We start from the raw sequence: 21,362 nt of genomic DNA on the forward strand, positions 1-21,362 counted from the left end.
GTAATTCAGCCTTCGATTTAGGTTTAACTTCTGCAAGGTTATTTTAAAAACCACTTTAAATCTAAAAAAAGAGCCTAATTAGAACACATATTCTAATCTATTGAAGATGACAGTATAATTGACATAAACCCTGTGCAATTCAAGTTTAAAGCCAAAATATTATTAGAGGAAGAAATATCAAAAATAAAACTACCGGTAAATAAAAGCTACTTTTTAAGTATAGATATTTTCAAGCTACTTTTTTGAAGCGTGTCTTGATTTAGTCTCATTTTTGACATCACAAAAACCTAGCAGAAGGGAATTTTAATTCAGTATGTCTTTTGGGAGCCACTAGAATTGAAAAACTATCTGAGGACACATTAAAAAGTAAAATTAAGGTTTTTACATATTTGCAATATGAAATCAGAGGATGAACAAGGATAATAAGTCATAAACCCTAAATATTACATAAAAGAAAGTTATTCATAAAATGTTGCAGCTTCTTTCTATAAAGATCTTTCTCTTCGTTTTGTTCATTTCTTAAAAATAGAAAACGCACAGATACATAAAATTTGTCAGAGGCATTTCTCTGTGGTGCTTGCAGTTACATTATTCAGCAATGACTGTGTGAGGCACCAATTTGGTAAAAAATAGGTCATTTTTATTTTCAAAATACATTCATTAGCAATCACCCAGAAGACAGCACTGAAGTTAGTGTAAGTATAAAAATAACTTTTGACTAGAATACAAGTAAGAGGCACAACTCTTGTCAATCACCAAATACAGCTAGCACGTCTTGTTGATTACAATTTAACGGAGAGAACATTTTCTATAAGCAACACAAGACAAAAATGCCATGAAAGTACAGGGATAATGTTGTTTTTTCAAAGTTAAGTGTCCTTCTTCTATAGTATCGGGCAGTACTGCCCACATCTCAAATGCAGTGAGTCCAAAGAGTCTTGAGCTTGCAGTGCACCCTGTTCACCAGTAGATGTCCTTCTTCGCTGCATTGCTGCAGAGGAGTCAACCTCAGGGTGAACTTTTCTGTCTGGTATTTTAAACTCAACTGAAGCAAATGATGACAGGCTGCCATTTCTGTTAGCCCAAGTTTTGGAAGTGTCAACAATTGGTGAAACTCTGAAGCCTCTTGCTTTTATGCTGCTTGCGTCATGTTTCTGACTCCTGATACTGACGTCTTCCAAAAAGGGGTCAGAGTCGCTTCCATGTGGCATGTTGTAGTAGGTGCACTTTGGAGTCAGAGGTTTCGCCATCTCCTCGAGCTCGGAGGAGGATATGGCAGCAAGGGGGCTGTGCTGGGTTTTAGTGTAAGTTGGGGAATCGACGCTTGTGTTTTCCTGGCCTGTGTCTGTGGATGTACTGTCCAGATTACCATACATTGCTAGAGAGACAGGGGGGGATTTCCGTATGAGATGGTTCTCTTTTAGAAGCCATCTCCCTCGATCAATCAAAACCCCATCAGCTGAGTCTTTATCAAAGCTTAAAGGTGCATCTTGTGGATTTTGTGTTTCAGCTTCGGTTTCAGCTTTTAATGAGCTTGCAGCACTGAAATAAGAGAGATCCTCCCTTGAAGCTTTAGTGACTTCATCACTGGAAGGAGGGCTGTTTCCACTTTTTAATGAGCAACTTGAAGGTGACAGTCTGGAGTGCCTTTTTTCTAACATTCTTCTCCCAGTGCTGTTTGCTTTCTCTAAAGGCTCTTCTCCACTTTCTGAGACAATATCTACAGACTCTTGAGTTTTATACCCTCCACTGCCCGACGTCTCTGGTCTGTAATCTGATAAATCAGACGTGACGGGGCTTGGTAGGCATTTTAGACCATAAGAACTATCCTTTCTCGGTTTTGGTATCAAACTTTGCTTAGTTTGCACAACTCTCGCATTATCAGGCACAATTCTAACATTTCCCTGAGTGTCGTATGTAAATATAAGCGTGTAAGACTGGAGAGCATCATTCACAAAGTCAAGTAGCTCCTGAGAAATTTCAACTGGATTAGTTAAACTGTTTCTTCTATCCTCTTCTCCTCCCTCATCTGTCTCATGAATGGTGTCTGTACATTTATTCTCACACTGGCCTTCAGAGGAATATTTAGATAGAGTGTCAATTGTTTCTTCACAACTATTACTGTGCTGCACACAAGAAGCTTCTTCCGGCATTGTTTCACAATCTTGATCATCGGGAAAACTGTCCACTTCATCCAAAATAGCTCCTTCTCGTGCCTCATCTTTTTGTACCACTTCCATCTGCTCTAATTTCTGATTTGATTCGCTTTCTTCACTAACATTCCTCTCTTCTTCAACTACAGATTTTCCTGCCACCTGCATTTTGCTCATTGTCGGACTCATTCATAACTTCTTCATCTTCTGGTGTTTCTTTCTCCAAATCAGTTTCTGTATCCTCCAGACTATTTCCCTCCCCTTCAACCTCATCACACTTTTCTCCATTTGTTTCTTTCTCAGTTTCCTCATCTTTTTGATGTTCGATTTTTTCTTCTTCTTCATTTTCCATTTCCTCTTCTCCTTTTTCTTCAGTAACCTCATCTGTTAACTGCCCTTTCTCATCCTCCTCTTTTTCTCCAACATCTTCCTCAATTTGCTCACTTTCCTCCTCATCAGTCTTGCCTTCAACTGTAAAAGTAGATGCCTTTGACATCATATCAGGATCCATGTTTTCATGTTCAAGCATCTCAATTACATCCCCTTTTCTCTCAGTTTCCTCTTCCTCTTCTACTTCCTCATCTGTTTCCCCAGGGAGAGAGCCTTTACTTTCCTCTCCATCTTGTTCCTCTCCTTTCTCTTCCCCCTCCTCCTGCTCCTCCTCCTCCTCTTCCTCATCTTCCTGTCCCTCCGTCATGACCTCCTCCTCTGCTTCCTCCTCATTAATTATACTCTCTACTTCATCGTCATCTTGTTCCTCATTCTCTTCAGTCTGGGCATCCTGATTGTTTCCTTCCTCCTCTGTCTCTCCCGCCCCCTCCCGCTCATCCGTATCTTCAATTGTATCAGCATTTTCTGTTTCCTCAACTGCTTCTTCCTCCTCCTCTAGTCTCTTTTGAGTAACCTCTTCATCCCCTGTCATTGCTTCCTCTACTTCCTCTATTTTTTGGACAAATTCCCCTTCACTTGTCTTCTCTTCCTCTGAACCCCCCTGCATCTCTGTTTTCACTTCCATCTCTATTTCCCTTTCCCTTTCCAATTCTTCCCTGTCATCCTCTTCATCAACATTTACATTTTCATTATTTCCTAAATTATTGACAGTTTCTGTCTCCTGCTTTTCATTTTTTAATTCCTTGTCTCTTTCTGACATTATCAGACTTTCTGTGGCTAACTCCGGATTCACCTCATCGTCATTTTCATGATTGGTCTCGGTTAAGTCCCCAGTTGTACTTCTAGGCTCTGGTGAATCTTTTGTTTCCTCTTCACAATCACCGACAAATCGCTCTAAATCTTCCTCTGAATCTGACTGGTTTCTAACAGTCTCAACAAAAGTACTTTCCTCAGCAGGGTAGAAACTTTTGGTTTGTTGGATTGTGGAAACAATCTCTTCTCTGAGGTCTTGTGGCATGTTTAGCTCCTCCATGAGCTCATCTAGGACCATTTGCTGATCCTCGAATGCATCGCCGCCATCAGAGACAACATCCAGAGCAAACTCAGTCTCTGAAACTCTGGGGGAAAGTGGTTCACTTTCAAGTCTCTCCCTCAAAATCTGGAAATCCTTCCAGTATTCTCTTAGCTGAGAAGATGCTCTGCTTTGCAAGTCGGTAAGACTTGCCCTCTGCTCTTCTTCATCTTCCATAGCAGAAATCTTCTGGAGAGACTCCATCATTAGCATGGCCTCTGATGGGGTTCTTGATTGGCTACCTTCCCCAAGTTGGGAGCCTTTAATATTGTCTCTCAGCGTCATCACCGACAAGAATGAGATGAAGGCTTTACACGATGAGCCAAACACTGAGGCAACTTGTGTTGAGAAATTAGGAAGGCTGCTTGAATTTTGAAGAGTGGGAGCAGTGCTGCTGGTAGATTTTCTTCTGATGCATTGAATTGATGAACAAACCTGGCGAAGGACTGGCCTTAGCTTTGCCTTTGGGCTCAACAAGTGAGACGAAGACATTTCACTGTCATTTGTACCAAGGGCTTCAACAGATTTGTGCAACCTGAGCTTATTCTCATTGTTTTCTGGGTCACACCTGACACTTGGCATTGAAACACAAACACCTCGGGCTCTCTGTTCACCCTGCTGTGCACCTGATGCCAACCCCTCATGGTAAAGAGGAACTGATAAACAAGAGGAGGATTTCTTCATGGCATCGTTTAAGCTAGTCTGGCATTGATTTATTTCATCTGATTCGGAGTCATCACCTATCTTAAATACAACCTTTGCCTGAGTTTCTGCTCCATCTGTAATCACCTCGTCTGCATATGGCACAGAGTCTGGGTTGGCATTTTCCAACCAGTTCTCAACATACTGGTGAATTTCTGAAGAAGAAGGATTCAGAGAAGGTAAAGACCCACTCTCACTCAGTTCCTGTGGTGGTTTGGGTAATGATAGTCCACATTCAGTCATAGATTTTGGCCTGCTGATTGTCTTTTGACTGGGTGAAAGTGGCTTTTTCGCTTGTAAAATGTCTGACATGTTCTTCTTCATCTGAGGCCTCCCGGTTGGAGTGTTAATATTGTGTCCATTGTTTGATGCTATTTTGTTTTGACTTTTTTTCTGCTGTGGGCTTGGTTTAGCCTGTCCAGGGTTAAGTAGTAAGGCTGAATCCTTTTTTATTTTTTCATCTTTGATTGACTTCTTAGACTGAGAATTTTCTGTTCCTTTACTAGTCAGTGAACTTTTCGATCTCTCCAATGAACTCAGGCTCTTTTTTCCTACACTGGCATTGCTGCTCAGTTTGTCAGTAGATGAATATTTACTATGTTTTGAGGAGCCTTTTATGCTTTCTTGATGTTTTTTATCTGAGCTGTTTGTTGAAACTGAACTCTTCTCATTGAAAAGTGGCCTAGCAATCTTTTTCTTCTTAGTACTTTTGGCAGCATTATGTTTATTTACTGTTTCCACCTTTTGTAAGCCGGCAGCCTCATTCTCAGTTACCGAGGACAGATTGTTTGCAGCCTGATGTGTTAGAGATCCTGCCTCTGATGAAAGTGATAGCATCTCCTCTTTCTGCCTCTCTAGTGAGTCGGTGGTGGGCGGCTGCCAGTTACAATCTATATCACAATCATTGCTAGATGATTGAGGCCCAGAGGAAGTGGACGGTTTGCTTTCTGCAACCGGAGGGGAGCCATGCAAAGAAGTGCCATCTGCGCTAAGTTCCTCATTTGCAACATAGTTGTCGTAGCAACCTTGACTCTCATAAATATGCATCACGGTCTCCGTGACCTCCATTCCACCATTCTGTATCTGAAGGACCTCAGCAACCCCTGATGATTTGACAGAGGAGCGTTTGCTGCTTGCTTCTGATGACGTCGTCCTACAAGGTTTAGGCTTATTGCTGCTGCTGCTATGTCTGACAACGCAATAGCCCTCGGTAGTCTCGCCATCAGCAGTTCTCTCCATATACGAATAATGTCCCAGGGTGCTCTTTTGAAATCCTGTCTCTGTAACCATTTTCACACTCTCTACCGAAGCCCTCTCATTCACCTGTTGTGGGCCTGGTGTAGGAGTCCGCTTAAACCGTGTTTTTGCTCTACCCAAAGTTGTGGAACTATAACCTTTATAGATGTGTTCTTCATTAAAGGCAACGCCCCTTGCAGCTCCGTCATGGTAGTTTTCTTCTTTTCTTTCATCCTCTTCAATACCTGGGGAGTCTTTGGCAACAGCATTGTTTGAGTCAGGTGAGCTGTTGTCTGACCCAGAGAGGGAGGCACAAACTGTCTTCTTGTTAAGGCCGGAGCGGCTGAGCGTGGTTGTCCAGTGAAGCATCTCCTCTTCCTTTATCGTCAAACGAACTTTCATCTCTACTGTCATGCTGCCGTCTTGGTTTATGCGGAATGACTTTTCAATGTCGTCATCATGAGGGACGACGTAGCTAACATGCTCATTATCTTCTATCCTCTCAGGTTCGCATGTCTCCATGGCTGCATGATGCTGATGGGCTTCTGTTTCAGACAGTCCACTGGGATGGTGCAGGTAGCCGTTCAAGCTGCTTTTCTGGGACTTGTTTATCTGGTTGACAATGAATCGCTCTGATGACACGGAGAAGTTTCTTGAGCCTCTTCCACTGGATAAAGATTTATCTTTCTCTGGAGTTGGTTGATGAATAATATACAGACGTTTGTGAAGGGCATGTGAGGAAAAAAGAAAAATATTTATTATTGGATAAATATTATGCTGCATTCATCTAGGTAAGCTTAGGTATACATCCTATTAAAAAAGGGTAATCCAAGGGGCTTCATAGGAAAATGAATGAACTAAAAGGAAATTACATTGAAAACAGATACAAATACACTAAGAAATAAAAATAGCAATATTTAGGCAGCATTTATAAAGAAATGAAATATGTAATATAAAGGAAACCAAATAATTTAGACATTGAACTAATGAAATAATATTTTACATTTATGGCAAAGCTGTTGATATATATATTTCTGTCCCAATTTACATTTTCTGCAGAGCTCTGGTTTTCAAGGAGTTGGTTCAAGACCTGAGGAGGATAGACTCCAAATATTTCCTCTCCTTGTTTAGTTTGATAAAGAGTTTACATACAAGGTTTATACCTAACAAGCACAATCAGTGTCTTAAAGTTTAAAAAATAAGAATATAAGTGTAGCATTTTCCACAAAGGGAGCCAAATCAAGAATAAGATACAAATACATAAATTTGAAAAGTATTTGCAGTTTTTATTACATTAAACTCCAATGGGTCAATGTACATATGTAGAAAAAAGGGCAGACTGTATTGTGACACTAAAATGTTTTGGCCCTGTGTTTGAAGATAGAAAAAAGTAGCTCAACTTGGGTGAAAGGGATGAATATGGGCCAATATTTCATTTACTGTCATGACATCATTCTCCAATTTCATTGTCATTTATGAGAAACTAGCCTAAGCATACTTTCTTGAATGTGTTCCTACAAAAATATTATTATACTGATTTAACTGAGTTAACTGTAATAATTTAGTTTTTGTCATGTATAGCGCTAGTAAAAAGGATTTTCCCCAGTCCAGTCCAATTCAGCTTTAGTTATCAAACACAATACAAGGTCAAAGTGCCATACACTTAGAAAAACCTCAAAATCAATTAGAAGAAAAGTCTAAAATTTGACAGGACTATCAATTAGACTATCAAAGAGCTATCAATTACTAGAATTGATTTATCTGGTTGTCCTGAATGATAGCTCAATTACTAGAATTGAGCTATCAATTCTAGTAATTGATAGCTCTTACAAAGCAGCAATAAGAACTATCAATTAATAAAATCAACAAAAGATAAAATAAAAATCAGCATCTCAAGCTATGTCAAAGGCCAGAGCAAAGAGATGAGTTTTATACATTTTCTTATACATTTTTTCTTATACATTTTTAATCGTTTGTATTATTCTTCAAGGTGTACCTGTTTTGCTTTTTTTCTCTTTCTTTTTTTTTTTTTTTTTGCAATAATAGTAATTAACACTTACGCATTCTGGGGTTTAATGTTGATGGTTCCACATGTTCCACATACATAATCTGGGCCGTCTGGCCTGCTCTGTGAAAACGCTGGTTTCCTAATCTGAAAGGCTCGTTGCCAGCTGCCACAATGATTCCAGAGCATAAGATAAGTGCAGCAAGACCATCAACCTGGAGGAAGACATTGGAGGCAAGTTAAACTCGACAGGAATTATCAATGTCGGTTTTTGAAATTGAAAAGGTATATTTGTTACTTTGTAATTGCGAATTTTAGTAATTCGCAATTACTAAAATTGCGAATTTTAGTAATTGCTAACCTTTGCTACAACAAACCTTTGCTTCTTTAACATTAAGGCTATTATAAATTTTGCTCACAGTCTGTGAGACACTAATTCACACTGTCAAACCTTCACCAGAACACGTGCCGAAATCTGCATGTGGTGCTCTTGATCTTTACTTTGTCACTGAAGGACACTCCGGATTAAGGCATTTTCTCACTGGGGGGGATGTTTAGGCAGCACTTCTAAAGTACTTCTTGGAATCCTTTTTATAATACAGCATATATAAAAAAAGATGTATTCTACATACTCTCTTTCGGGATAAATGGCTACTTTTCAGCCAAACATTTTCGTCTTTTCAGACCAGGTGATATAAAGTTCAAGTATCAGAAACTTGGTAAGATTAGATTAAATGGTCTCAGGAGAAATACTGAACTTAATTATTAGATAAGTGACAGACACTGGGAAAATGTTCACAGTCAAGATGATCCTGATAGTGTTTCCCAAAGAAATCTCTGCCTAATATAGTCCTGGGTGTCATTAGATAAAGAACTAAGAATCACAGCAGATTAGGAATGCCTAAAGAGGTTGCAGAACAGTCCTCAGCATGGTTCCGACTGTAAAGTCACGGAATCATTTAAATGTTGGAAAAAGTACCACTGTAAAGAAAAAAATACTTCTAAAGCTCTAAACAGCATCTGTGTAACAAGTTATCACTTATCTGTTGTTCTTTAAACACTATAGAATAAAATATGTTTTGATTATGTTTAAAACAAGATCTCTCTTGTCTTCTCTAAAATTAACTGAAAAGTTCCTTCTGCTCTTAACCTGAAGTCATTTTGTTATTTTGGCGTTTACTGATTGCAAAATGATTGCCCTCTTCATTAGACAAAGCATTTGAGAGATGTGTTTATAAAACCAACTACTTGTTCCAAATATTATTATTTCTATTTTTAATTGTGCTTCAGGAGCCATTATTGTGACAGTACTTCTTGAAATTACAAGGATTGTTGAAGTTCTAAATCATTTTCTCTAATAAAACTAAAACTTCATAAATATGTAAAAAAACAATTATCTAATCACCAACAGTAGAGACAGGAGAGTTGTGTGTAAAATATAACTATCAAATTTCCTACAACTAACACATTCTAAACTTAACTGTTTTTGAAAACAATCATACTAAATGTTTTTTTCTGCCACTTTTTGTTTTGTTATTTTAGGTTCATGGTTATATATGGTTCTGTCACCTAGTATTGTTGTCCTGTTTCGTGTCATTAAAGGTCTGGAGTCAAATACAAGACTTTGTGCCAGTCTCCCAAATGACTCACTCCCCTTAACATAACTGTAAATAAAAAATAATAATTTGCGTCTTCAAATGGTTCAAAGGTTTAAATGCAAAGCAAAATGGGTACATTTTTCAACCTGCTTAGATAACTTTTCTTATTTCACATATCCTTTAATTATATTTCTAGTTTTACCAATGACTTACCCGTCTGCCATCTGTAGAGTAGAGTTTCAGCACTGGAAACTGGAGTATCTGGGAGAGGTAATCCAGCAAAGCATCAAAAGTTGGTGCTGTTCTTCTTTGCAACACAATGGTTCGTCTAACTGTAGGATCCCTGTTTTTGATAACTGTGAACTTCTTGGGCGTCCGTACTGCCACTTTCTCAGTGACCTTCGCTGGCCTATTGCTTGGATCAGTCCCTCTGCCAAACTGATGATACTTGAGCTCCTGCCTCTTATGCCGTCTTGCATTGAGAGGCCTTGTCGCGTTCCAAGGCACCTGCCTGCGATTCACCTCTTCCAGGTTTAATGGCTTCACCCGTTTCTGATCCGAACACACGTAAGCTCCCCCATCCTGTAAGTCTTCCAAAGCTTTGATAAAGTGAGTTCCTCGAGGTGTAGTTATGGTTCGTACTCCAAATGGCAGAGGCACTTTTTTGGAAAGAGCGTCCAGCAGAGCATCGAATGTCTTAAAGATGCGGGCAGTGACTATCATCCGATGCCCACTGAACTGATAGTCACCGCTTTTGTAGAAGCATACCCGTTTAGAAGCTGAAGGCTCCGAGACGGATTGCACAGGCCGAGAGGGCAACATCTGTCCACTGCTAGAGGACATCTCCTCCGCTGGAGGGTCCTGGATAGATGTGTTGCTCATATTGTAAGAAAGTGACTTGGAAAAAAAGAGAAAAAAGAAGAAATGTAACTTTTTAGGCTTGGTAGTTTTCCCTATTAATTTTCATCCGCACATAAAGTTGAAATCTGCTTTTATCTTTCCTTATACTCACATTAAACCAGAGTTGAGTTTAAGCTTTTTAAGCTAGTCTTTGTGTTTGAATCCCAAAAAATTATAGCAGTTTTTTTCAAAAGAAACTAATTAAATCATTGAATAAACTAGATTTTGGGAGTTGTTGTTTCTTTTTTGTTTTTTGGACATCTGTTAAAAACTGTTTAAAAAATCATGCAAACTGTCACACGAAAAAATCCACACATGCAAATTAGTTTTTTGCCATTTCTTAAGCTATTTCTTATAAAATGTTGATAAGTACTTTAGTTCAAAACACTACCTTTCCATATCTTCAAAAGACTTTACAATGCCCTCATGTATAAGTAAGGACATACTTTTAAATGCTTTTCATCACATATAAAACCATTAATGGGAGTAATCCATGTAATTTAAAGATCCGACTGTCTAGTAACAACTTCATGCTAAATCTCTGCTTTCATGGTGCAGAAATCTTACTCATTTCCAGAATTTCATAAACTTTATGCAGTGTTTAGTTTTTAGCTCCCTGTCTTGTGGAAACAGATCTCAGTCATTCTCTTAAAAAGGAGAATACAGATTTTTTATTTATTAAACCTAGCTTTCTTAAAAGCTACGTTTTCCAAAAACTTAGCTTAACTTAAAAGCTAAGTTTTCATGTGTTAAAACTTTTGCAAAGCTACATTTTAAGAGAGGGTAATGTTATGCCTTAAGAGTTTTAAAATGCTTTAATGTATCTTTCAAACTTGTATCACATTTATTATTATTTATTTGGTATGTATTTCTTCTGTTAAGAAATACATACACACATTACACACATTGTTTAATTTGATTATTTTGTCTTGTAATGTACTTTCAAGTGTCTGACTGAAATCTGTTTTTTGTCACAATTTGATGTTGAGACCCAAATTAAGGCATAAAACAGGAGTTATTGTGAACTGATTGCTTATTGAATACAGAACACCTAACAAAAAAACAATGGGGGCACACAGGGGAAATAATGACAGGCTAGTTAAACAATAATAGTGGCAAAAGAGCTAATTAGTGAATAACCATAAACAAATTGACAGAAACAAAAAACAAAGGGACAACAAAACTCAAATTCCTTAAGATCATAACAAGATCAGGTTGATGGAGAACATAGACAAATGTTTTTGTGGGTTTTTTTCAAATATTACTTTCTTGTGTTGGGTTCAATTTCTGATATTTTGTCATATATTCTCAATATAAAGGAAGAAAAATATTTATATTGAGAATATAAATAATGTTTTATTATTAACTGGAAATTAATAGACTAATTTCCAGTCTATTACTGGAAATTAGGACTTTTTTATGGCTGTTCCCTTAGCATAATGTTCAGCAAAGCATGTTAAACTTACTAATTCCTTAATGCTTTCAATCTATTTTGTGTCTATGTTATCATAGACAAAAACATAACATAGCATAGTTCTGGACTGAAGCTGTATAAAGATAGTCAGCATTAATACAGTAAACATATCTGACATTATATGCATACATATAAAGAGAATGTATTATTTTGTACATTATAGCATATTAGTATGGAACTTAATTTCTTTCCAAACCAGTAATTCTCCTCCGGTTACTGCCAACATTAGCTTTAAGCAAACATGGACCCAGGCCTTCCATGCCTTAAACATAAAGACAGATTGCAATCTAAAAGTAATAAGATAAATTCCAGTGAGGAAACTAACAAATCAACTGATGTAATCAGCAAAACTTACCACAAAAGGTGCATTTCTTCTAGTTTTTTAACGGCAAAAACAATTCAAAACCTGCCTCTGTTGTGTTCCACGGCTGATCAAAGCCTCTCAGCTGCGTTGGAGGCTATTTTGGGACATGCAACATCATGGCCAATTTGCTTAATCTTTGCTAACACTTAATCAGCACCTAAGGTGGAGGAAATATACATATATATACATATATATGTTTACATATATATAAAAAGGAAATAAACAACACATTTTACTCATATTAAATTTCAAAACATTAATTACTTATTTCTTACAAGTTTGGGACAATGTAACTTGTTATTATTAATATTTAAACACATTTTTATAATTGTCCGAGAAATCAGTTTCAAATTTCGTATAAAAAACACTTTCTAATTGTAATTTTACCTGTAAACAATTCATTGATAATTTATTGTTTGTGCTCAAAGCCAACACGAAAGTAAATACGGAATTTACGTGTTTGTAAAGAAAAAACGTCATAGCTAACTTGAGAAAAACTGTGATTGTTCTTGAAATTAATTACATTTTCTGGGTTAAATGATGGCAATACTGTTGTCAACAGATATCACAGGTGGCTCGAACTAGTCGGAATTTGCAGGCGGCCACCATAATCAGATTTGTGAGGTCTAGGCCTAATAGGGATTAGTTTGAAGGTTTTGTGCACCTGCTGACAGCAGGAGGCAGAATAAAGTCTTTAAGCAGAAGTTTTACCTGGCAATTCCACAATCAGACCTCAGGACAAACATTGTATCTGTATTAGTACCTGTGATCGTGGAAGTATGTTGATACTGAAATATAAGATCAGAAAATAATGTATATTTTCAGATTATAAAATATATAATCTGTGCCCCCACAGTAAATTATATACTTTTTTAACAGATTTTTAGATTTTTAGACTTTGCCTTTGAATTGAATGGACCAATGTTGTATTTGCATGAGAAACTGAGCACTGTGTCACTGTTTTTCAGGTAACAGGCCTTGTGCCAATTCCCATCTGTTCCTAACTGAGCATAATCTGCTGGTAAATCCCACCAACATGTGCAGCGTCCTGAAAGGTGGGAACTGCTCGTGAGAGTGGTCCAAGCTAATAGCCAATACAAGTCACAATATACATCAGAGTATTAGTACACTATACAATCAAAACACCACTGACAAGTGTTTGTACTTTTGCCTTTTGTGCACAAAAAACTGTGTGATCTAAAAAAAGTAAGTTGTGATTTTACTATTTTACCACACTTAAAAGTTTTAGATGATTATCAAACACATTTTAATGACAAGAATGATGTCGCTAAATATTAATAAACAGTTATCAAATTAGGATTTTATTGACAACAACAGAAAGCTGTCCAAATAGTCCTGTCACTATTTGAAAAACAGCCTTGTTAAATCAATAATTGCTGATGTATGCAACAAAACACTGATCCAAAGCACACCAATAAGTCCACCTCTGAATGGCTAAAAAAAACAACAAGGTTTTGGAGTAAGTCTGCACTAAGATATAAGTGACATGCTGTGATATGACTATAAACAATGAGTTCATTTTTGAAAATCCTACAGTATGGTTGAATTTAAGCCAATCCTGGAGAGAGTAGGACCAAATTCTTTCCACAGTGATGCTCATTGTTTGTCATAACAAACACTTCACAACCATTAGCTTTACAAACCTGGTTGATTTGGAAAGGTTCTCCCACTCCTAATTACAGAATTATCTAGTTTGACTTGATTTTTTATTTATTCTAATGATTATTAGAATCATAAAAGGGAGAAAAAATAGCAACATCATAATACATCTGACAGGGTGATCCTTTTTAATGGCATTAGGAAGTTTATTTGTTAAAAATCCCTCAATTAATTTGTGATCGCAACAATTTTAAACTAATTTTAAACTAATGGCACAAACATCACTGTACAATTCTCTTTTTACCATTAAATTTAGGAGTCTTAAATGCAAAACAGCTGAAAATTGAAAAAACAAACAAACAAACAACAAACAAACAAAAAACAACAACAACAATCTTGGACAAGTTAAGGAATATCATTGGTGTAGTTGTGGCTTATGTGTTTAATTAAAAGTAGGGACCAAAATCAAATTCTACTAAAGGACCCCTTACAATCTTTGATCATTTACCAAGCTGATTCAAGTCCAACTGCATGCATTTAGTCAATACACACAATGTTCCAAAATATTTGTTTTTTCCAGAAGTATGTGCTAATGTGTCAATAGGTTCATTTAGTTTGTGTGTATAGTCGCTGGTTTTTGATAAGAAGAAATTGGTTAAATAATACTTTTTAAAAGTGAGCAAGATTTAAATAAACATACCGTGTCGTGTCTCAACTCATCAAGTGTCAAAAAGTTACGCTTTGGCGCCATCTGAAGGCATTCCGTACATTACTGAAAAAATGCTGAAATTGTTATTGGTTGTAGAAAGAAACACATTTTTGAAGTTTTATTAAAAGTAAAGTTATGTGATAAAAAAATAATAATAATAATAAAAGATGTTTTCTGGTTCTGTGTGATTATTATAGCAACCGGCGACTATGATCCATTTTTCTGTTCTGGCTCGATTAACTCCACTTTGGAACTTACAAGCGGGCATCTTCTAGTCAGGTCTGCTACACAACGGGGGCAGTCGCTGTGTGGTCCCGGTCCGCCAAGTTGACGCTGCCGCCTCCGCCGCTACCGCTTTTTCCTCACTGGCGTGGTTTTTTTGTCCCGTGTTTTCTTTTTCGCTTGCGCCTTTTTTGTCCCGTTCTGTCAGATAAATCAAGATGGGGAAGAAGGAGGAAGAGGAGATAATCAGAATCGCTAAAAAGATGGATAAAATGGCGCAGAAGAAAAACGGGGTGAGATGTTCTCAGAGAGATGAACGCTGTTAGCCGACCGTGCTAGCATGGACGCTAATGGGATACGATGGAGCTCAGCAGCGGCTAATTTAGCTTCTAGCAAGTTCACGCAATAAGAACATTTCTGATGCAAATATTAGTTATTTATTCCGCGAATTTACTCACACCTATCTCCAGCATAAAGACTCACAGCTAATATTCATGAAGTTTGGAACTAACCCGTTTGCTGACAAAAACAAGTTGTTTGCTGTCAGTCTGTTTATTTGTGCTACTAAAAAGTTAGCAGTTAGCAGCCTAAGGAGCATTGTAAGGTTCATAAGCGTGAAAAAAAAAATCAATAAATGATCCATGGGATATTCAAAAGTGTTCGTTTGACAATACAGCATAAGATGAGATAATATAATTTATGTAGAAGTCATATGCATTTGATACGGTGTGAATTAGCTTCCCCAGTTCGCCTTGGACACTCAATGTGTAGCCGCCAAGCAACTATTACTACTGTGTGTTATGAGCATTTATAAAGCTGTAGCAAATTGTTAATTCAATTATAGATTAATATGTAAACATTTACTACTCTGATTACTCTAAAGTATGAGAACAATGCTTGCAAACTTAAAATGAATCCTCGGGTTGAGCCCAAATTGTAATTTAAAGGGAATATCAAAACATTAGCCCTGAAACGAAAGTTAAGAATGAGGAAACTTTAGTTTTTTTGTTTAGTTTTTGCAGCTTTTGTTGGTAATAGAGCAGCATTCAGTTGATAGGCTGTTGCTATTAAAAACACACTACCCCTAAGTTTGTTTATGTATTTGTTTTGTATGTTGTAAACTTCACTGGACCTAATTTGTCTGATTTTTACATTATTTTAGGTTTATCTTTTAAGCCAAAGGGGATCTTTACAAACAAATTTTTGTATTGACATTAATATAAAATTTTATACATGATAATGTATCAGTCAGAGGGACTTGAAAATAAAATGTAAACTTTACCTTGGCATCAGTACAGTTGCTAACGTGTGATTTCTTTCAATGATATTTATTTGTATTATTTTAATGTCACTGTTAAAGTTTTCATTTAAAATATATAGATTATTAATATAATTTTTAGTCATAGTGTTCACACATAATTATGCACACACATTAAAAACCATAAGAAAAATAACATTTAGTTAAAAATAGTAACACATTCAAAATCAATCATGTATTTAACCCTGTTACATTTCAGAAAATCACACATTAAATTTCTCACTTTAATATCAATAAGTTTATATATAGCACTGATATTTCCACATTCCTAACTACATTCAAGCATCATATTTTTTGTTATACAACTTTGAGTCATTTTTACCAGTATTAGGTAGGAGTTACTGATGATAAATACTAACATTTTGAGTAATACTAGCTGTTGTTATGAGACGTCTGTCTACTCTAAAAGAGTCAGTTTCATAAATCTTTGTTGTGACAGTTCAGTTACAATGTGCTAAACATAAAACAACCTACTAATCTCCAAGTGCTTTATGCCGAACTCTACACAGAGTCACACTTTGTCAAAATAGTTGCCACAATATAGGATTAAAAGTAATGTATGTTTGTTTCAAAATGATTTAGAGTAGACAGATAATTCAGGAAATCAAATTTTTGTAGCCCATAGTTTTGAGTCTGTTTTACTCAAATGGAGTTACTAGATAGGAACAATGTTAGATGCATTAAAGTTTCACTCAAACGTCTCTTGTCTCCTTTTCTCTGCAGGCTGGGGCATTGGATCTCTTGAAAGAGCTGCGGAGTGTACCCATGACTCTGGAGCTGCTCCAGGTATGCCTTTTTTTTGTTGTTAATGTGTATTTTTTTGTTCCTGTGGATTCAGGCAGTGTTTTTAGTCTAAATTACTGTTTGTTTGTTTTTTCCAACAGTCCACCAGAATCGGAATGTCTGTTAATGCGATCCGCAAGCAAAGCACAGATGAGGAGGTGACATCTCTCGCCAAGTCTTTGATCAAGTCTTGGAAGAAGCTTTTGGGTAATTTTTATTGTTGATGTTTCCTGCTGATCTGATAAGAATCATCGTAAAAGAAAATTGAGAATGTCCAGTGTGATACCGTTACCAATGAGCTCCACACATGACAATTGTGAGGTTCACATTTTTTACTGCTGAGAAATAAATTCATCAGCAAATCTAGCAAATAAATTGGCGTAGTACAGGTGCCAACATGACATGGATAAATAAATTACTTATATAGGTCATAATTAATGTTGAAAGGCACAGATGAATGCATCCAGATGTTTCCTGACTTTAAGCTATGCAATTTATTAATTGTATAGTTATATGTCAAATTGATCAGTAAAAATTTGTAGGTATGTTTAAAAGCATCTTGAAAGTTTAAAGTACCTGTTTTATTATAGAATTAATAAAACAATTATTAAGATTGTTTTAGTTCATGTTTTTTTTACATTTGGATGTCAAAAAGACTAACATATGATTGGCTAGTCTTCTCAGAGAGCTCACTTCAAACCAATCACTTTTGTTTACAGAAGTATTGTCTCCATAAATTGATGTGCTCTTGTAAACAAGATTGAATTGTATTTATTCTTTATAAATATACATGTTTAAGCTCACTTGTTCAGTATGTAAGACCTGATTTATGTATTTGTTTTCAATGTTAATTTATCATTGTTACATTTAAGTAATAAATCATGATTATATTTTTTAGATTGATTTGTGGAATTTCCAGGATCTATATGTAGAAGCTGTCAACTCCTTGTTTAATAATATGAATTCTATATTTTTTAATCATATATACTTGAGATTCATATTTTCCAAACTTGGATAATTACTCTTCAGATGAGCCTGGAGGTGGCGAAAAAGCTCCAGATGAGAAGCGAAAAGAACAAACAACACCTGTCGTCTCTCCATCGCAGGGAAGCCCAGAGCCTAAGGAAGAGAGGTAAGAGAAACATGTTTTGAATGTTTTTATTTCCTTTTGCTTTCTCTTATTTTTGTCGTAGTGCTTTGTTGCCTCCATTGATTTCAAGCGTTCCTCCTAACTTCTGCAGCAGCTCCAGCAGTAATTCCAGCAGCAAAAGTGAAACTTCTGAAGTCGCTTCCAACACGTTTACCACCTCCTTTCCTCGCGCCCCAACCACCTCCGACTCCATCCGGCTCAAGTGCCGAGAGATGTTGGCCAGTGCTCTGCAGACTGGAGGTATAACCCAACACTGCACACCAAGTCATGTTGTTTGGTTACGTTTTGCTGGTTTATTTATGTTAGCTATGTTTGATCATTTTCAGAGGATCATATTGCCATTGGTGCTGATTGTGAGGAGCTCGGCGCACAGATTGAAGAATATATCCTTTACATTTTCACTTTAATTGAAGCTCAGTTTCAGGGATTCATTTGTTATGTATTTGTCTATATTTGGGAATAGTGTTATTCCCAAATAACATTATTTGGGAATAATAGTGTTATTTCAGTGGCAAACGCGATGAACCACTTCATATTTATGTTTTTAAGGAAAGAAAACACTCAAAGTTCAACAATTTTCAATCACGTTTTTCATTTTTGGCCTTCTTGTTTTGTTCTGAGGTAAAGAAAATTTCACCTCTTTAAAATATAAGTCCTTGACCTGCTCCCACATATCTTCCAAGAGTTTAAGAACACAGACATGAAATATAAGAACCGTGTGCGGAGCCGGATCTCGAATCTAAAAGATATGAAAAATCCCAATTTAAGGAGGACCGTGCTCTGCGGGAGTGTAACCCCGGAGCGGATGGCCAAGATGACCGCAGAGGTATGGTGTCTGTTGATGGTGCTAACCATGTTGTTAATATTCCAGCGCATAGAATGACCAGAAATCACAACATATATTTAAAAGTTTTTTTTTCTGCTGTCATTGTTTAGGAAATGGCCAGTGACGAGCTGAAGGAAATGAGGAAGAATTTGACCAAAGAAGCTGTCAGGGACCACCAGATGGCCACCACCGGCGGCACTCAAACTGATTTATTCACCTGTGGCAAATGCAAGGGAAAGAACTGCACCTACACACAGGTAGAGATGAACTCTGAAAAGGCCTTTATTTATGTTGTGATGAAATAGCAGACAAAAGTTTAATTTCAAATTTCCAGTTACAATGCACCTATTTGCAGTATTGTAAACTTTAGCATGCTACTAGGATACATGAAATATATTTAAGTGTGTTTATTTATATTATTTGATTTATTACTCTGAATGAATAATCAGGGGGATTTTAAAAGCATGATATTTGGTAGATAGTTGTGTCAATTTTCTTGAATGATTTGTAGGTTCAAACTCGAAGTGCTGATGAACCGATGACCACGTTTGTCTTCTGCCAGCAGTGTGGAAATAGATGGAAGGTATGCAAATTAATTAGTTTTTCCTGGTCTAGGTAACTAGCATTTGCAGCTCCTTCTGACTCTAAATTACGCTTTTGAACTTGTGCAGTTTTGTTTTTGCACTGCATTCATTCGTTCTTGTCATTCTGAAAGAAATCTCACATTTAGTTTAAACACATTCACCTCAGAACAACATGGGAATTTTTCCAGCAGGTTAAGGGATCTTTATGATCGGTCCACAAAATATTTTGGTTTGATTTACATCTTGTGCTGTTTTCTGTTCTGACAGGTAAATGTACAAAAAAATGTGAATATTACAAAAAAGTTTAACATATTTTGTTACTCATTTTAGAAAGTGAAACTTGCTTATTTTTTATATTCATTTCACATAGAAAATAGTTCTTACAACTTACACAGTGAAAACCGAAATTCAGTTTACCAGAAAACTGGAAAATTAGATAAGCTTAATAAAAAAGGAGAAATGTCAGGCATGCATGTTTATTTATTTGTACCTAAAACCTTGTTGGTTCTCCTGTTGCATGAATTACTGTATCAATGCAGCAGTGACATGGAGGTGATCAGCCTGTGGCTCTGCTGTTGCTTTGACAACGGCCTTCAGGCCATCTTCATTGTTTGATCTGGTTTTTGTCAGCTTCCTGGTTCTGGTCAGGCAAGCTTTACTGGTCAATCAAGCACAGTAACACTGTGGTCATTGAACTAGCTTTTGCTCCCTTTCTTGGTACTTCTGTAGCAGCTCTTTCTGCAATGACTTCACCCTCAGGTCACTCCCTGTGAAGCTCCTCCAAATTCTTAAATGGATTTTATTGGACAGTCCTACTCAAAGGCTGCAGTTGTTCCCGTTGTTGGTGTACCTTTTCCTACCACACTTCTTCCTTCCACACAACTTTTCATGACTATGATTTATGATTTTTTTTCTCAGCATTCTAGTTTTCTGAGACGCAACATTTTGGTTTTCATTGTCTTAAACCATAATTATCAAAATTAGCACAAATAGCATTTTTAAAATCTACCTAAAAAAAGCCCACTGTTCAACCTAATGACAAGAAAAATGGGCATAAAAATATTACTGGTGTTTTTAGTGTCATTCTGTTTTGGAAATTTAATGCAACTATTCCATGAAAAACTTGTTTATTATATCTACACAGCTACAGTATATTTAAAAACATTAGCTAGTTCTTTATTATTTGTAGCCAAAGCTATTAAGACCCACTGAAAGGTTCAAATGTATACAAAGTATCATGTAAATTTGTGAAAAGCTCAGTTAGTTCAACTTAAAAAAAAACAACAACTTGATAATGTCTGAAAAACCTTGTCATGTTCCATAAAACAAATAAGGTGGATAGGCCATCACAAGGACAAATTAAAGAATCATGAAAGGCTGCAAACACACCACAGAACCTTACAACTAAGAACCTGAAGAATAACCAAAGTTTAACTTTTTGTACATTTATTAAAATGACTTGATTGTATTTCCAAAATCTTGTATTTCCAAGTGACTTCCTTAAAGCACATTAAACAAGTTGCTTTTGTTAAACCTGCTATTAATAGCAGTTATTGGTAAAATCTGTGATGTTTCTCAATGAATCTTCTTCTCATCTTCTAGTTCTGCTGAATCTGCTGGCGTCATCCACGGCACTCCCGACAAGTAGCAAAATTCCTGGACCAGGTTCTGTCCGCCTGCAGCAGAGCGGAGCTTTGTATTCTGTGGTTGCGTTGTACTCAACATCCAAGATGCCACTACGGTTACCGTTTGAGTAAATATCATGGTCATAGATTGAGCTTATTGTCACTTCCCTTAAGGCCCCTCTCTCCAAATCTCTTACTGTTGTTATTAGTTGTTTCTCGCTGTCATATATATGCCATGAATCTTGTGTCATTCTCTTTTATCTGCGTTTTTATATGTAGTTTTAACACTTTGGATAATATTGTTTTTGCTTTCTCGGCACAGCATTGTATTGTTTTATTTAATTCCCCAATAAAGTGTAATCCATTTGATTAAAAAGGAGTTATTTTAATTGCTTGTCCTTTATTATGCTCCATAGTCTATGCGAACCTTTACTATCGCTATAATGCCTGTGAGTATCTGAGCGGACACACATTCTGTATGAGTGTGTGGGAGTATGTTTTTGTAATTGGTAGAATATTCATTACTTCAAAGTGAATGCAGATGTATGCATATTATTAATCTGTCTAGAGACAGGATAATGTCATTGGTTGGATCAGGAAAAATACAATTGTTCCCCCTTTCATGGAGCTT

At 36.6% G+C, this 21,362-nt stretch overlaps 2 protein-coding genes across 3 annotated transcripts; one reads left to right on the forward strand and one right to left on the reverse strand.

Annotated features, from left to right (window-relative positions):
- Nucleotides 1-649: 649 nt before the first annotated feature.
- LOC116721305 (oxygen-regulated protein 1) lies at nucleotides 650-10,038 on the reverse strand. Its single transcript, XM_032564939.1, is given in 4 exon segments — nucleotides 650-2,318; nucleotides 2,320-6,242; nucleotides 7,614-7,773; nucleotides 9,370-10,038. Coding segments are annotated over 4 exon segments (6,186 nt in total). The 3' UTR covers nucleotides 650-884.
- A 4,474-nt stretch (nucleotides 10,039-14,512) lies between these two features.
- tcea1 (transcription elongation factor A (SII), 1) lies at nucleotides 14,513-21,120 on the forward strand. Of its 2 annotated transcripts, none has more exons than XM_032566177.1 (10): nucleotides 14,513-14,738; nucleotides 16,487-16,549; nucleotides 16,648-16,753; nucleotides 17,576-17,678; nucleotides 17,791-17,936; nucleotides 18,023-18,079; nucleotides 18,368-18,522; nucleotides 18,633-18,779; nucleotides 19,034-19,105; nucleotides 20,709-21,120. In XM_032566177.1, exons 1-10 carry the CDS (start codon nucleotides 14,664-14,666, stop codon nucleotides 20,715-20,717), a joined length of 933 nt encoding a protein of 310 aa, XP_032422068.1. In that variant the 5' UTR covers nucleotides 14,513-14,663; the 3' UTR covers nucleotides 20,718-21,120. The 2 variants fall into 2 exon arrangements, with proteins under 2 accessions (XP_032422068.1, XP_032422067.1); XM_032566176.1 differs by having other exon boundaries at nucleotides 14,515-14,738; nucleotides 17,788-17,936.
- The last annotated feature ends 242 nt before the right edge of the window (nucleotides 21,121-21,362 follow it).

This window comes from Xiphophorus hellerii, chromosome 6, assembly GCF_003331165.1.
Source record: "Xiphophorus hellerii strain 12219 chromosome 6, Xiphophorus_hellerii-4.1, whole genome shotgun sequence".
NCBI classification, from domain to species: domain Eukaryota; kingdom Metazoa; phylum Chordata; class Actinopteri; order Cyprinodontiformes; family Poeciliidae; genus Xiphophorus; species Xiphophorus hellerii.